At 34.5% G+C, this 16361-nt stretch overlaps 1 protein-coding gene across 1 annotated transcript in view; it reads left to right on the top strand.

Moving 5' to 3' along the window:
* Positions 1-207: 207 nt before the first annotated feature.
* HMCN1 (hemicentin 1) overlaps positions 208-16361 on the top strand; it is a 503334-nt gene continuing 487180 nt past the window's right edge. The window contains exon 1 of the mRNA XM_051998776.1: positions 208-850. Within this exon, the coding sequence (XP_051854736.1) occupies positions 559-850 (292 nt within the window). The 5' untranslated portion in view covers positions 208-558. The remainder of the gene's footprint in view (positions 851-16361) is intronic.

Raw genomic sequence — 16361 nt, 5'->3', positions numbered from 1 at the left:
AATCAGAAGTAGAGGCTGAGCCAGGATTCCCCTCCTTGATTTTGAGCTGCAACAGTGGAAAGTTGGGAGCCTCAGTCTCTGGCCAAAGCTTCTCAGAACCTTAACAGCAGCAGCAGCAGCAGCAGCAGCAGCAGCAGCCGCAGTTGCCGGGGCGGCGGCGGCGGCAGCAGCAGCAGCAGCAGCAGCAGCAGCAGCAACAGAGCAGTTCGGGACTCCCGCCAAAGACTTCAGGAGCAAGCAGTTTACAGCAGCATGCAAGGGGCATAGATGGGGCTCTCCTCCCTTACTCCTTAAGGCGCTGCCAAAGCCCTAGAGGGAGATAGTCAGAAACTACCTTCAAACAAAAACTGCAGCATCTTTGCCCTTTCCAGTCCCCGCCAGGGAGTGGGGTTTTCGGGTTTACACAAATTGAATCCTCAAGTCCAAACTATTACCCCCACCCCTATCCCGGTTCAAAGAGATTTAAAAAATCTAAATGAATTACTCTTGAGAGGAAGCCTTCTGCTGGTTATTGAAGAGGACTAAGCACATTGCTTAGGCACTCGGAAAAAAAAAAAAATGATTTCCTGGGAAATCGTCCCTGGCTGGGGTGTGGGAGTCCACACCGTACTCTTTTTGGCTCTACTTTCTTCTTCCTTAGCTCAAGATAGCAGCCCAGAAAAGGAACCCGGTGGCGCCGAGGAGATCCCAGAAGGGGCATCCACCTTGGCTTTTGTTTTCGATGTCACCGGCTCCATGTACGATGATTTAGTTCAGGTTATTGAAGGAGCCTCCAAAATCTTGGAGACATCTTTGAAGAGACCCAAGAGACCACTCTACAACTTTGCTCTGGTGCCTTTCCATGATCCAGGTAAGGACCGGGATGGGGTGGGGAGGGGGAAGGGGGGAAGAAATAACATAAATGGTTATTCTGTTATTTATTATGCTCTCGGGACCATTCTTCTTTCTAAGTGTTTCAAACGTGCAAGATGTTCTAGCCGGATTTTAAAGGGTCTTTTGAATAAGTGCAAAACAGACAAAAATTGTTCTTTAGTTTAAAACTCTGCCCCTTACTCATCTTCTGGCCATTAGGCATTTGGCTTATGGAGGATGGGGGAGGAGAAAGGAACCAGTATCTCGCTCTCTTAGACGTTGGAACATGAACTTGCTACAGGTACTTTCAGGCAACTGTATTTCAAGATGAATGGCTTTTAAATATATTTTTAGACTCCTGTGCTTAATTGTGTAGTCAGCCGCTGACAAAGGGATCCGATTGTTTTGCTATTAGCCGGTATTCAGGTTGAAGGCATGGACTCTGTAAAGACAGCTTTCTTAGGAAAGGGAGAAAAGCTGGTTTGTGGAACCAGAAAAAGTTTCAATTAATATTGGCATGTGCAATTAGGAAACAGGAAATAGATGAAATATTTGTTAAATCTGTAATTCTCTCATTCTGTAGGCCAGCGCCACACACATATTAGGGGTTTAATAAATACATGTTTATTGCCTTTAGCTGACTCTCATATTTGTATTCATTTGCCATTAATTATCTCTGCTTATGGGTGTAGACCAAATGCCTGTGTCTTTTTATCATCCTTGTAGAGGTGTGTGTGTGTGTGTGTGTGTGTGTGTGTGTGTGTGTGTGTGTATGTGTGTGTGTGTAATATGGTATGTCTGTACTTTAAAAGTATTTGAACAGAAGTATATTTATGTTTGCCCTCCAGCCACGAATTTCATCGGCTTCACTGTAACATGATTCTATTTACTTTGCAGTTTCTTTCTTAATAAGTGGCACCTCTCTGTGAGGCTCATGGAAGCTCTTATTATCCATGGTTAAGGTTCCCTTTCCTTTAGAGTCCTGTCTGTCTACCCGAGTTTCATTAGTACACATTACCACTAATTTTAAGAAATTAAAAAAAATACTTTAGATTTTCTCTCTTGTGATTCTACATTTTTCTTGCTTTTGGTTTTCTTTGTCTTCTCTCTGTTCCTGAGATAGGATCTTAAACACAGAAGAGGACCTCAGAAATCTAAATGTTAAAATTGTTTATTTTATAAATGAGTATAAATTGATGTGATTTGTTAAAAGTAGCTTGCTTCTCAGCTATTTTTAGTGAGTTATCAGCTTTAACATAGAGTACAAGGAGAGATTTATTTGGAAAGAGACTTTTTTGAAATTTTCATTTTCACTGTAGTATTGAAAACACTAATTTGTCTCATCTAACTTGCTATGAGGATTAATATGATGTAGTGGAGTGGGCATTAACCCTGTAGTCAGAAAAGTTTGAGTTCAAATCCTTCCTCAATTACTTATTAGCTCTGTGATCCTGAATAAGTGACAACTTCTCTACCTCAGTTTCCTCATCTACAAAATAAAAGGGACATAATTGATGGTGTCTAAGATCTCTTTTAACTCTAAATCTGTGATCTTGTAATATAGTTAAGTGGTTTCTACATTGATAGAAATGATATGGATTTAGATCTGGAAAGACCTTTGAGATCACCTAGTCCACTCTTATTTTACATAGAAAGAAAGATTAATATAAACCAGAGAATTTAAATGACTTGCCCAGGGTTACAGATGTATTTAGAAGTAGGACCAGGATTTGAATCCAGGTCTTTTGATTCCAAATCCAATCATTTTTTTTTTTATATATTGCCCAGCTCATCCTGTCATTCACCCTTACTCTGAATTCAATTTATTAACCAGATTATCTTTGTTGTTGTCCATTCATATGCAACTCCATTTAAGGTTTCTTTGGCAAAGATACTGGAGTAATTTATCATTTCCTTCTCCAGCTCATTTGCAGATGGGGAAACTGAGGCAAATGGAGTTAAGTGATTTTTTCCGAGTCACACAGCTAGTAATTGTTTGAGGTGAGATTTGAATTCAGGAAGATAAGTCTTCCTGAGTCCAGGTCCTGTGCTCTATCCACTGAGCTATCTATTTGCTCCCTGTACCACCTCAAGAAGATGCTCCCTTATGGCTTAGACTATCTGATCTATTAGATACCATGATACTAGATCAGAAATGTTAATTGTGATAAAAGTACAAGGATTTCATGATTTTTGACATAGAAGAGCTTGGTTTTTCTTTCAGATAAATTCTATAAGTAAAACTTAAACTTTGTATGTTGGATTCAACAATGTTAAAAGTAACAAAGACTACCTTGTAACCATATGTGGAAGTTGATGTGTCTTGAATATTTGAAGTAATCTTCAAAATGACTGAAATAGAAACTTTGATGAACATCATTCAGTTGTTGTCAAATATGAAAGATTAATTATTGCCTAAACTAGTGTGATATTCTTAAAAGTTGAGCTATTATATAGTCAACAAATACACCCTCTCCCCTCCCCCCCCTGCCAAAATCCACCTAAAGTAATATAGATTTAATAAGTTAAAAACACATGGAATAATTACTTAAACTTTAGAATTGCAATTTTATAGTTTTAGTGTCTTAGATTTTAAAGAAAAAACTTCCTCATAGGTGAGGAAACTGAGGCCCAGAGAATTTGTCTAAAAGTTACACAGAGGAAAAGGTAGAAGAGCTGTGTTTTTCAGCCTAGATCCATTGACTATAATTAAATTATATTGGTAAAATAATCCAAATTGAGTTCATCTAAGTGATCTCTTCTGTGATAGGTCAATTGTGTATAGCTTCTGTTCTTATTTTTATAAAGAGTAAAGTATGAGTATATCTTCCTCTGAACTAAAGTTATATAAGAAATCTGAAATAAAGGGGAAGAAGAAATAAAACTCTCACTCCTAAAATTTTTGGTCTTTCATCAATTCTCATTTTTCTTGACCTCTATCTAATTTATACCTCTTTTAGATGGTCTTTTTTCCTTATCTCTTTTGATACTGTTTTCTTCTTGATCTTCCTAATTATTCCTTGTCAGTAATCTTGGTTGGATTGTCATCAATGTCCATCCCCCTTAAGGGAAGATGTTCTTAACGTTTCTGTACTGGGCTCTTTTCTCTTCTATACTCTTTTCCTCTGGAATCTCATTAGCTCACATCAATTCATTTGCCATCTCTATGGCATTGATTCCAAAATTTTTATATTGCTATATCATATAAAATCAGTTTCATGATTGACATCTCCATCTGGATGTACATTTACTACTTAAAATTCAGTATTGTCCAAAATTTTCCCCCTTAAATAGGCCCCTTTTCCAAACCTCCCTATTTAGGTTCTCTTCACCTAAGGTCACAACCCCAGAGTCACATTTGACTCTTCACTCTCCCTCATCATCATTTTTCAATATATACAGAGTCAGTTGCCAAGTCTTGTAATCTAACTTCACTGTATTTTTCATGTCTTTTCCCTTTGCTTCACTTAAGACTACCACTCTAGTTCTGGCTCTCATCATCTCTTGTCTAAATTATTACAATAGCTTATCAATTGGCATTCCTATTTCTAGTCTCTTCCCTCTCTAATCCATCCTCCACAGAGCTGCAAATAATCTAACTACAAGTCAGATCCTGTCCCTCTGTTATTCAAGTATATTCAGTAGCTCCTTGTTGCTCCTAGGGGGGAAAAAATCTAAATTACTTAGATTGACATTTAAGATCCTTAACAATCTACCCTTTCTGATTTACTTTACATCATTCTTCTTCACACATTCTCCATTTCAGCCAAAATGCCTTCTTAACTGATTAAATGAGATAAACAGTACAGTGTCTAGCAAATAGTAAGCATTTAAGAAATGTTTCTTCCTTTGCCATCTTTTATTGTCTCTCAGAATTCAGCATTCCATTTTCTGTCTCCTGGCTCTGGATCTAGAATTGCTCTTTACTCATCTTAGTTTCTTTCAATCTCAGATCAGAGATCAACTCCTAAACCTTTGTTCCTTCTCAAATTAACTTGCCTATTTATTAAATGAGTACTCTCTCTATTAAAATAGAAATGTCCCAGAAACTGTTTTTTTTTCCCTTTTTCTTTCTTTTTTTAAATCCCTAGCACCCACCTTTGAGCTTTGCAAGTTATGGAAGTTTTAAAAAATTATTACTGAGCAAAAGAATAGATAAATGAAACCTTTTCCCTACTGTCCATTTTGTCATTGATATCAATGCTTTCACAGTTTGTTTATAAAGTCAATTGTACTGTTACATTTCATAGCAGTTCACAAATATCCTTATAACAAATAATTGGTGTTTGTTGTCCTTAACTGCTATACCAATGACAAAATCAAGTTAGGGAAAATAGAAAAAAATATTTGTTCAATTCTTTTAACTTGTCAAAACATTTTCACATTAACTCTCCTGTTTGCTGAAATGTGCTGATGGATGAGATTTGGGATACTATCGAAAAACCCTCTTTCATTTAGGTACCTGCTGTTCTGCTTTGGAGTTACTGAGAAAAGAAAGAAAAAGCAAAGAAGAGAGAAAGCAATTAGGAAGAGGGGAATGAATATACCATTTAGAGTAAGAAGTTTGTGTACACACAAGGGTTACCTGAGAAATGAGGTAGTGCCAGAAGGATATAAAAGAAGAGCGGAAATTCACTTCAGCTTTTTGATGTTGACATACAAATGATGATATTAACACATTCACTTTGAATTTGCATGCTAAAAGAATTCCCTAAAATCTACCTTCCCCAATCCTTATTCCATTTGGAATACTAGGTTCCAATTGACTGCCCTGATTACATTTACATTCTTCACATAAAAGCAATGTAGAAGACAGTAGGGGAGAGAGAGAAGTTAAATATTTTATCTTGATTGATTTGCCTAGCCCAAAGATATAGCCCACACATACAACTTTCCTCCCTAAAGCCTACCATTTTGGGCATTAGTGGATAAACTCTTACCCTACTCAAATGGCATGAAAACTCGAATACTATTACAAATATTTTCATCTATAGAAGTATCTATGTGGTTGATATGACCATAGAATCATAGATTGAGAACTAATAGAGAAATTTAAAACTCATTAATTTCAACTCCATCATATATATTTTTAGTTGAGATTTAAAAAAAACATACATTTATCGATTTCAACTCCATCATATTATGTATTTTAGTTGATATTTTAAAAATTAACACATACATTTACTTGTCTTTTGAAGCAGTAGGATAAACAACACTTACCTCTATCATGTCTGTCAAAATGAATTGACCATAAAGACTCCAGCAACACAGTACCACATTTATCAGAAGAGCATTCTTGCCAGCAGTGATTAATTTGCCATCTTCATTCACCTTGTAGTATTTTAGTACAGCAAGATTAACCCACTTTCTCTTAGGATTATTTTTTAAGAGTTTTATAAGACTTCTTGCTCTTCTTGTTATCACCCTTGAAACCTTGGCACAAGATGAAGGGTATACTCCTTCTGAATACTATAGTCAAAAACTGTCGATCTTCTTGATGCTTGCTGGCAAAAAATGCTTTGTTAACTGGGGGAAATACCTTCTTTATCTTGTATCTTAGCCTTGACATTTTCAGTAGTATTTGAAATTTTGACCTGTTCAAGTCTTCCTGAAAATCTGTACCATGGCACTGACTTTCCTACTTATAGAATCTCTAAAAACAACCTCATTATTTTGCAGATGAGGAAACTGAGGATAGAAAGATTAAATTACTTGCTTGGAGTCATACAAGTTCTTTAATTACAACAAAATTAAATATGACTCTGACAAATTTGATCAAGTGAAGTAACTAATGTTATACAAAACAGAAATGCAATACAGTGGAAACAAGTTTGAATTGGGAATTGCCCTTAGCTGTTTAACTGTGAAACGCCACTTAATATTTCTGGGCCTTACCCTGTTTCTTCTGTAAAAGGAAAATTATCCTTAAACTATTTTATGGCTCAAAGTTCTTTTATTTACCTTGAGAATGTATTGAGAGGTAAATCAGTGGGATAAACTGATGAGCATTAGAGATTTATCAGAAAAACTAGTTTATCTGTGTGTGTGTGTGTGTGTGTGTGTGTGTGTGTGTGTGTGTATGTGTTATTATTATGACAAGATGTTTAAACATTCAGTTCCTTAATTGTGAATGGTATGGCAAGGCTTGAATTATGTTTTAAAAAATCATTGATTTGTGCATTTTATACATATTTGCATGCTAATGGAGACACCTAAAGAACAGTTTTCTAAGTGGCTACAGTGTCAAAATATCTGAGAATATTGATAATGAAATAGTCACACTATATGAAAAGAAAATATTATATAATAAAGAATTTTAACTAGAACTTTACAAGATATTTATTTTCAAATTGAAATATTTTTGATATCTAAGAAATGTGGGAGGAAGAGGTGTTAGAGGGATGTAATCAAAGTTCCTTTTCCTTCTAAGCTCAACTCTCTGATGAAAGAATTTTGATGAGGGGATTTTTCTGCATCTATATAAGATGCAACATGAAGAAATGGACCAAAATAGGAGATATTTCAGTTGAACCTAGTGGACTGTTTGATGTCACTTTATATAGTACATATATTTTTGAAAAGTTGTATGTAAATTATATGTTAAGTTGAACTTTTAAAGAGGAGTTCATTATTTAAATGAATCCTTTAGTGAGTCTTGTAAATCCCCCACCCCTTGTTTAAACTCAGTTTTATCTTGTTTTCAGTTTGGATTCCTCTCCTTCTTAACACCTCATCTTTCACCCATTGAGAACTCAAGGAAAACAGCACTTATTACAAATATGTATTTTCAAGCCAAAGAAATTCCTACATTAGACTTATGCGAAGGAAGAGACCTTTTGCAGTGATAACATTTTTCATTTACTACTTTGTAAATTTGAATTTTCTATGGTTGAGGTTTTCTTGTATTATTTCTTACATCATGGTATTTGTTTTGTTTTTGTTTGTTAATTTTTGCTTTTTTTTTTTTTTACTTGTGCTCTTCTAGGACACAAATCTTCAAATTTTATCTGCACATTTTGTTTTAAAGGTCACTATCTTTCACTTGTATAGAAATCATGCTTTCTTTTAATATTATTGCTTTTTACTTCTCTAATTCCAGATTTTTTTTCATTACTGGATTCCTAATCAATTATTATTCTTTTTGTTTACTACTATGGGTTCAAGTTTTTCTATTATGTCAATTATTTCTGTTACTCTGTTTTCAAAATTTTTATTTCTCTTTCAAACTATTCAGGAATATTTGCTGTAATTACATGCCTTCTTGGGAATCCATGAGGTCCTTTGCCTCTTCTTGATTCTTTTTCCTTTGACTCATTTTCCTTTGTCTTACCATATTTATTTACAGAAGCCCTATATGTAGGCCATTTCCCCTCTCTTTTTAATATTTTTCCTGTTGCTTTATGTTCTTATGTTCAAGATCTTTGAGGTTTTTTTCCCCTTTGGATGTCTTTGGTAATTTCAGCCTTTTTTTTCTTTATTTTCCTTTATTACTCATTTTCTAAATTCTTCTCAAAGCTTTGTTGGTATTTTCCTTGGGACCTGGATCTCCTCACACATTGGGCAATTCACAGTCTTACAGACTTGTCTTGCTTTAATTCTCTCTATTCCTCAGTAGTCTGATAGAGCTTTGTTGAAGCTCAGTACAATGTTGGGCTCCTTGTTGCTGCTGCAGTCTGAACACATTTGTATCATTTGAATTTCAGAGACACTAGGAGGAAGGGGAGCAGTGTAGAGTTCTGTTGAAAGCTGGTGTATCAGGTTGTGCATCCCTGCTGCCACAGCACAGTGGGTGGTAGAGGAGGGAATCCCTTACTGATTGTATTAAGGGTTAGTGAATGGATTTTTGAAAGGGTTAGTCAGTGGATTTTTACCTTATTTGGGGTCTTGATGTCCTAGACTTTAAAGCTGAAACTGCTTTATCTCTCACTCATAAATCCTATTTTGGACAGGTGGTGAAGACTGGAGAAAATGTCTAATCCTCTTTCTTGTTGGTAATGTAATCCAAAAGTTTTCTTTAGTATTGACTTGATTAAAGTATAGTTCATCTAAAACAAGTTCTTTTGACTCTAAGCTGATATACAGACCCTTCTGTTTGGCATTTAAAACCTTTCCCAGTCTAGTTCCAGTGGTTTTTTTTTTTTTTTTTTTTTTCAGGCTTATCACCTATTACTCCCTTTCACAGATTCTGCATTCCAGCCAGACTGGTTTATTGCTCCTTAATATACATGACACATCTCCAATCTCTGAGTCTTTTCACAGGCTCTACTCTGTTCCTGAGATTACCTCCTTTTTCAAACATGTCTTCTAGAATTCCTCCTTTTTTTAAGATAATCATTAATTACTAGCTCCTCCATGAGATATTTCTGAAACCTCCTTCACATCCCCATTGTTTAGGCTCTCCTCCCCTACCACATTACTTTGTGTTTACTTATTTGTGTACATTTTTTTTCCTCCATAATAGAATGGACATAATAGAATAAAAGGCCTGAGGACATGACCTGTTTCTGTTTTTGTTTTCTTTGACTCTGTAGTATCAAGAATAATGTCTATTGTGCAGTGAGTGCTGAATAAATGCTTTTTCAATAACTTAATGACTGAATTTATTAGAATCAATTGAAAATCACTTGATCAACTACTACTTAGTAACTAGGAACTAATTAGTATTACTAAGAGAGAAACTAAATAATTACTGAATACTCTTTTATTCCTCTCCTATCTGTTGGAAAGGTCTGAGATTGGCATTATAAGGTCAAGGAAAAAAAAATCAAAGAAACAACTTCTAAATTCTATGCAACTTGTAGATGTATATCAAAAAGAGTAGTTGCAAGTCTTCTATGGAATTCTCTACAGTTTGCTTCTTCTAATTCCCACTGCTTATATCTGTTCTTATCATGTTTAGTCCTCATCAGAGTTTTCCCTATAGAGAGCCCAGAGAACAAAATGAAAAGAAATGGGCTTATATTGCAGCAAAAATAAATTTGGTGTAGATTTCCTACCTCTAAAATATGCAAATTTATGTGGATCCTCTGCTGAACTTTAAATTAAGAAGATCTTGATTCAGATCCTGCCTCTGATACTCTGAAAGGAAGGACAGTGCCTACCTTCAGAATAGGTAGGGTTTCCAGGTCATCAATATTTTTCCATTGCTCCTTCTACAGACTTGGTCCTCTATCTTTTTCAGATGTAGCTTCACTGTTTCCTGTTGGATAATATTTAATTATATTATCTGCCATCTCTACCTCTATCAGATGTAGCTTCATTGTTTTCTATTGGATATTTAACTATATTATCTGCCCCCTCTAGTTTGTAGCTTAGCTGAAATATTTAATAAATGAAGTAAAATATTGTGAAAACCATGTTGACTTCTTCAGGGAGCAGGAAGTATCAGAAAATTTCTTTCTAGAAGATTCAGCATTTAAAATTTCTTGAACTTCAGAACTTTAAGTATAGAATTTCCACCAGAAAACTCTCAAAGTTGGTCATGTCTTTTGTCTGTTAGAAATCTCCTTTACAGAATCATGAAGTCTAGGAAATTCAGACTCTACCTTCCTGTATATACAAGGCTGGGATACCAGATGCAGTGGCTTTGAATTTCCCTCACAGATTGCCTGTAATCTCACTTTTCCTATGGTTATGTAATTCTGCTGCAAGTTGCTATTGAGAGAACTCTTCCTGGCCCTTTGCCATATTTTGCAAGACACCCAAAATAAAAGATTAGGAATGATTAAGAGGTTGGCGCTTTCTCCAGAACTCAGTACTTCCTCCAGGGACGACTCCTTAAACATGATTTTCTTTCCTTGTCTCTTAGAATGAGGCCAGCTTGCATTTTAAGGACCAGTAGGAATGTGGTTTTTCCTTAGCTAGCCAATGAGTTGCTTTCATATATTGAAAAACAGCTTAGTAATATTATCAAGTTGATTAAACTCTGTTGTGAGTATGTTTAGATAATTTCTTAACATTAAATTTTCTAGTTGTTTAGGAAACTTCAAAGTTTGGTGAGAAACTTTCCTAATTTACCTTTTTTTGTAATTTAAATGATGATTGGCATAATTTGTAAGAGGATATTTCCCATTAATTATTCTTTTTTCCTTTTCTATCTTCTTTAGTGATTGATTTCAGACATTCTTACATTTTATATATTAATTAAAATTGAATAGCTGTGTAATATAGAGGCAAGTTAAGATGACCACTCATGAACTGACATTAAGTAGTTCAACTAGGTGCTCACAGGAGAAGCATGATAGGAACTATTTAATTCAGTCCCAACCAATCTGAGATTTAATATATTTTTTTGACAGTGTTATTTATTGTTGAGAAATTTTATTCTTTGCTGGCACATGAGAAGGTGAATTAATTTCTTTTGTGGTGCTATTGAATTTTTTGCCAAAAAATTAAGATTTTTTTAAAAAAATCTGTGAATAACAACTTTATTAAGTTTTTCTTCATAAGAAGCTTTTTGCTTCCTTTTTTGGAGACTCATGGGAAGTTTTGCTGATTTTTCGAATTCTCTCAAGTACTAGAACTATATTATATACTAGGGATTATGTGCAGATTCAAAGATGCTTTGCCTAAGCACATTCCTAGATTTTTTTTTTTTTTGGAAGTTCAAACACACTAATTGAAGCAATTTTCCCATTAGCACCAAAGCATTGGGGATTTTCCTTTAACTAGTTTCCTGGAGCAGGTGGGAGGAATTCCTTGAAGTTCATAGACACAGTAACTGCCATCACTTTAGGGCAACCTATAGTTAGTCTTGCCAAGACTTGTTAGTAGATCTTGGCTAACTGGGGATAGACTGGGGGAAGGGGATAGAGAATAGTGCAAATACAGTTAGGTGGACCCTATTCATGCATAATTCTAACAGGGAGGCCAAGACAAAGGGTCATGAAATCATAGTAATCAATGTTAGTGGAAAGGGATAGAGCTATCTAGAATAAATAGTGGGTTTTTGGAGTTAATATGAGCTTTTTGTATTTTAATTTAGTTTCTTATAAAAGTTTCAAAGTTCTTCAACCGAGGACTCCAAGATACCTCTATTCTGCTGTCTTTTCCAGCTCTCCAGAGGATTCTCTTTTTTCTTTCCAGGCAAATTTACTCCCAGTCTCCCCTTGATCATTCTGTCCCCATCCTTCCTTTGATTCCTTAAATCACACCTTATGATTGCACTGTCCTCTCTGATTTTGTTTGTCAAACTTTTCCACTCCAATTGAATCCTTTTTCTCAATTACCACCTCCTCCAGGAATCTCTTTTTGCTAATTAAAAAAGTGATTAGGATACTCACAAATATGGAAGCTATATAACTTTATTAACAACTTTACTAAATTAGTTTGGTTTTGTTTACTATAAGAAACACAACTTATTTATTACTTGTTTTATTGATGCCTTGTTCAGTTGTCCAACTCTTTGTGTCCCAATTTTCAGTTTGCTTGGCAAAGATACTGGAGTGGTTTGCATTTCTTTCTCCAGTTGATTTGAAAGATTTGATAACTGAGACAGACAAGATTAAATGACTTATCCAGGGTCATACAGCTAGTAAGTGTCTGAGGCCAGATTTGAACTCAGGAATACCAGGCCCTGTGCTTTGGGCACTGGGGTGTTACCTGGCCTCCCAATGATACTCTAACCATTCTTATCTACAAAATGGAATTAGAACAAGTGATTTCTAAGATATTGTGCTATTCTGAGATTTACCAGGTCTTATTGTTACTCTCAGATTATAAAATTCTAGATATTGTCTTCACAAAGGAAAAACTGCCATACAAATGAAAAGTGAACAATTCTGTTTTCTCTTTTGTGGGTTAGAAATTGGAGTGATTTTAATACTAATTAAAGAAATTCCTTTTGTTCATATGAAGGATAGAGCCGTTTCTCTCCATTTGAGTCAGAGAAAATGGAGTGTATTCTCTTTTATGTGGCTCAGCGTTTATTGTGTGGTTATACCCCATGGAATTGGAAAACAATAAATTATATTAAAACTGTTTCTCATCATAAATGACATCATAGATACTTGTATACTTTAACACAAAATGGCATGACTTAGCAGATGGATTAATGGAGATGGAAGTAGGACAAACTCAGTTTAAATACTGCCCCTGTTGGGCATTTTAGACTTGTTATATATGTGACCATAGGTAAACAAAAATTCTCTATGATCTGTAGGCACCTCTCAAAAACTATACAAGTTATAGATGAGCCTGTCTTTAGTTGAACAAATCCCTACATCAATGAAATAAAAAATCTGAGATAAAATTTCACATTACGGAGGCAACAACACTTTTTGAATGTGATTATGGCACTGAAAAAGAAAAGAACAAGGCTGAAAGAGGGAAAGAATTAACCATGGCACATAGACCAGATCAAAAGATGTTATTTATAGACATCATCAAAGTAAGTTCTACAACTTTTTATTGGACTCTACTATGATTACAACCTCAAATCAGAGAGCATCAAAGAGAATCCTTAATTCCTTTAGCTGGAATTGACCGCAGATACAAATCACTTTTGGATCATAATTTGGGTCTTTTAATCTCTTCCCTCTGATTTATTAAGAACACATTTCTCTGATTCCTCTCTCTTGCTCAGGTTGATCATTGAATCTACAATGCTATATACTACTGACTGCCTGTCAAAATAAACATAGTCTTATTCTTCCAGCCAAGTCCTTGTCAAAGATAGAAATGAAGCTACTCTGATATGGCCTGTTCTTAATGGAGTTAGAGTGGCTCTTTCTGGCAATGGCTAACTCTTCTGGATATTCACTGACCATTCTTTTAGTAATATATTCCAGAATTTTGCTAAGATTCAGAGTCAAGCTCCCAGGATTGTAGCTTTCAGACTGTTCTCTCAATAAAAAACTTTGTCTTTCACTGGTTTTATGATAGTTCTTCCATTCTCTACAACCTTTCAAGTATCACTAATAATAGCTAGCAATCTCACCTAAGAGTTCTTCAGTATGTAGGGGGTATAATTATTCTATACCAAGTGAGTTGGATTCATCAAGGATAGCTAAGTGATCTATTACTACATCCTTGCTTATCTTAAGCATCAATTCCCTGTTAACCAATTTTGTTCTATTTTCCCCAATCCAATAGTCATTCTTCCTGGAAACAACAAAGGCAAAGTAAAATTAAACAGCTTCTTATATTGGTTATTAGCATCCTACCTAGTCCAGGATGTGGTCTTTTTTCTGCTTTTATATTTCTCTTTCCCCCAATATATCTTTTTTAAAAATTCTACATACAAAACCTCACCATTTATGTTATTTCGTTAAATTCCTACTCAGCTCCTTTGGAGTTTTAGAGTTCCTGATACTATTTTTGTAGTACAGTTCTAAACTTTTGTATTCATCCTCTATTGGCCTTGATTCCATCTTATATACATGTAAAAAAATCTCAGGTGGTATGTGAGTTCTTTGTGGATCCTTGTGTATTTCTTTAGACAATTCCTCTTTTCCCTCCTCATTTAAATATTCCACTTATATCCTCAGGATTTCATTTTGAGGATTTCTCATAATTCCTGGTGTAATTTAGACTCCCTCTATAGAATTTTAATCTAGGGGATCAAGTAGTCAACCAATCAGTAAACTTAATTAAACAACTACTATCAGTCAAATGTGGTTCTCTCTTAAAATAAAAAAAAAAAAATTAAGACTGTTCCTGTCTTTAATGAGCTCACCCACTCATACTTTCTCTTATAGGGATAAAAATTGAATGTATGCAACTCCTGGATAAGAAAATTCACCCTCTCAATGCAAATCAACATTTCTCAATTACTTATAGTCTCTATACTTTTCTCTGAAAACTCTAAAGTAGAGTATCCTATTTTGGATATATATCCAATTTTGTTAGCTTTCATCTTTCCTATCCCAAACACTAGGAAGTTCTTTCCCCCAAGTTGTTCATTTCTTCCCAAGATTTCTACCATTTCTATCTTAGAAACCAGTTCTTCCCTGATATATGGGGTCAATTCAAGAAACAGATTTGTCAAACAATTGTTAAGTACTTATTATGTGACTGATACTATACTAAGTGCTTGTGATACAAATACAAAACCTGAATATTCCTTATCATCAAGGAGCTCAAAAGTTTTTTTTTTCCTAAATTGGTTTCTGTACTTTTTGAAAACTATTGAAAAGGTAGGGAATGATAGTAGAATAACATTTCATATTATACAAAAAAAATCTTGTTAGGAAATTAAAGGACCTGAAGAAGAGCACTGAGTGAAGTTTTACAGAGGCTAAAACAATTGAAAGAAGCACTTCAGTACTCAGTACATCACCTACATAGAAAGGTACCTTTTGAAATGATGGTTAAAATTAGATGACAACTAGTTGTTCTCTACTGGGAATCGGAAAATGGTAGTATAGTTGAATCTTCCAGATCTACATAAGATAATATGATGTGATATATGATATAACATAAAATGCTATCCTAACATCACTTCCTATATTTTTGAGTACCTTTCCAATACCATATTCTAGTCAATGATACCATTTCACTAAGCAGTATTGAAACTTGGGAGGTCAATTTTGCTTTCTCTTTTAGAATAGCTAATTCACCTTTCTTTCTGTCTTCTTCCCAAAGCCTCTCTAACATAAAGGCTATATGATGAATCTAATAAGAGTCTTGCCACACTATGACTTCTGTTATTTACTTATGTTTTATTTTTGTATAATAATTCTGATTGTAAGTTTCTTGGGGGTGGAAGCCATGGCTTATTTATTGTGTATTTTTCTTAGCACCTAATACATTGACTTTTATGAAATAAAGTCAAATGAGTGCCTGTTGAATGAATAAATGAAAAAGGTAAGTAAATTAATGAAAGAATGAATGAGTCAGGTAGACAAGATCCTATTTACATTACACTATACTACACTTATACTACAAGTCCAACATGTGTGGAGGTGTTACAATGTTCTTCTTAGCACTGTTGTAAAATTTATATTTGTGGGTCTATGGGGAATGTGATTTTATGGTATATCTGAATGTTTTTTCTTGATTGATTGCCTATCTGGCATTTACTGGGTGGAAATGGCTTTTTGTTTTGCAAATTCAGAATTATAGTAAATTTTACTGACTAAATCAGAGATTAGTGTGAAGCAATGATATAGCTTTCACTGAATATAGCAATTTCTTTTTCTTCTGAATATGTTGGATATTCATTATTGGATAATATCTCATTAATGACAGTCTAAATGCTGGTTTAGTTAATATTCTCAGTTCAAATGAACTATATAGGAAACTCCATTTTCATATGATCATTAATTAGTGTTAGAAATCACCTTCATTTCTTTGCTGGGAATATGGTTAGAGGAGTGTTGATACTAATATTAACTTGTGTCATAGATGTCCTTCTTCCTCATCCAGCTCTTCCATGCCCCAATTCACTTGATGGTCTTTTGGAACAATGGACACTGTCAAGAAATAATAATAATAAATGGTACAAACAGTCTGGAAATCAAAATATCATTAATAATGATAATCAAATAATTACCAAAATATCATTAATA

Source organism: Antechinus flavipes, chromosome 4, assembly GCF_016432865.1.
Source record: "Antechinus flavipes isolate AdamAnt ecotype Samford, QLD, Australia chromosome 4, AdamAnt_v2, whole genome shotgun sequence".
Classification (NCBI taxonomy): domain Eukaryota; kingdom Metazoa; phylum Chordata; class Mammalia; order Dasyuromorphia; family Dasyuridae; genus Antechinus; species Antechinus flavipes.
The sequence above is the reverse complement of the archived record's forward strand: the minus strand, read 5'-3'. Positions and strand labels throughout refer to the sequence as shown.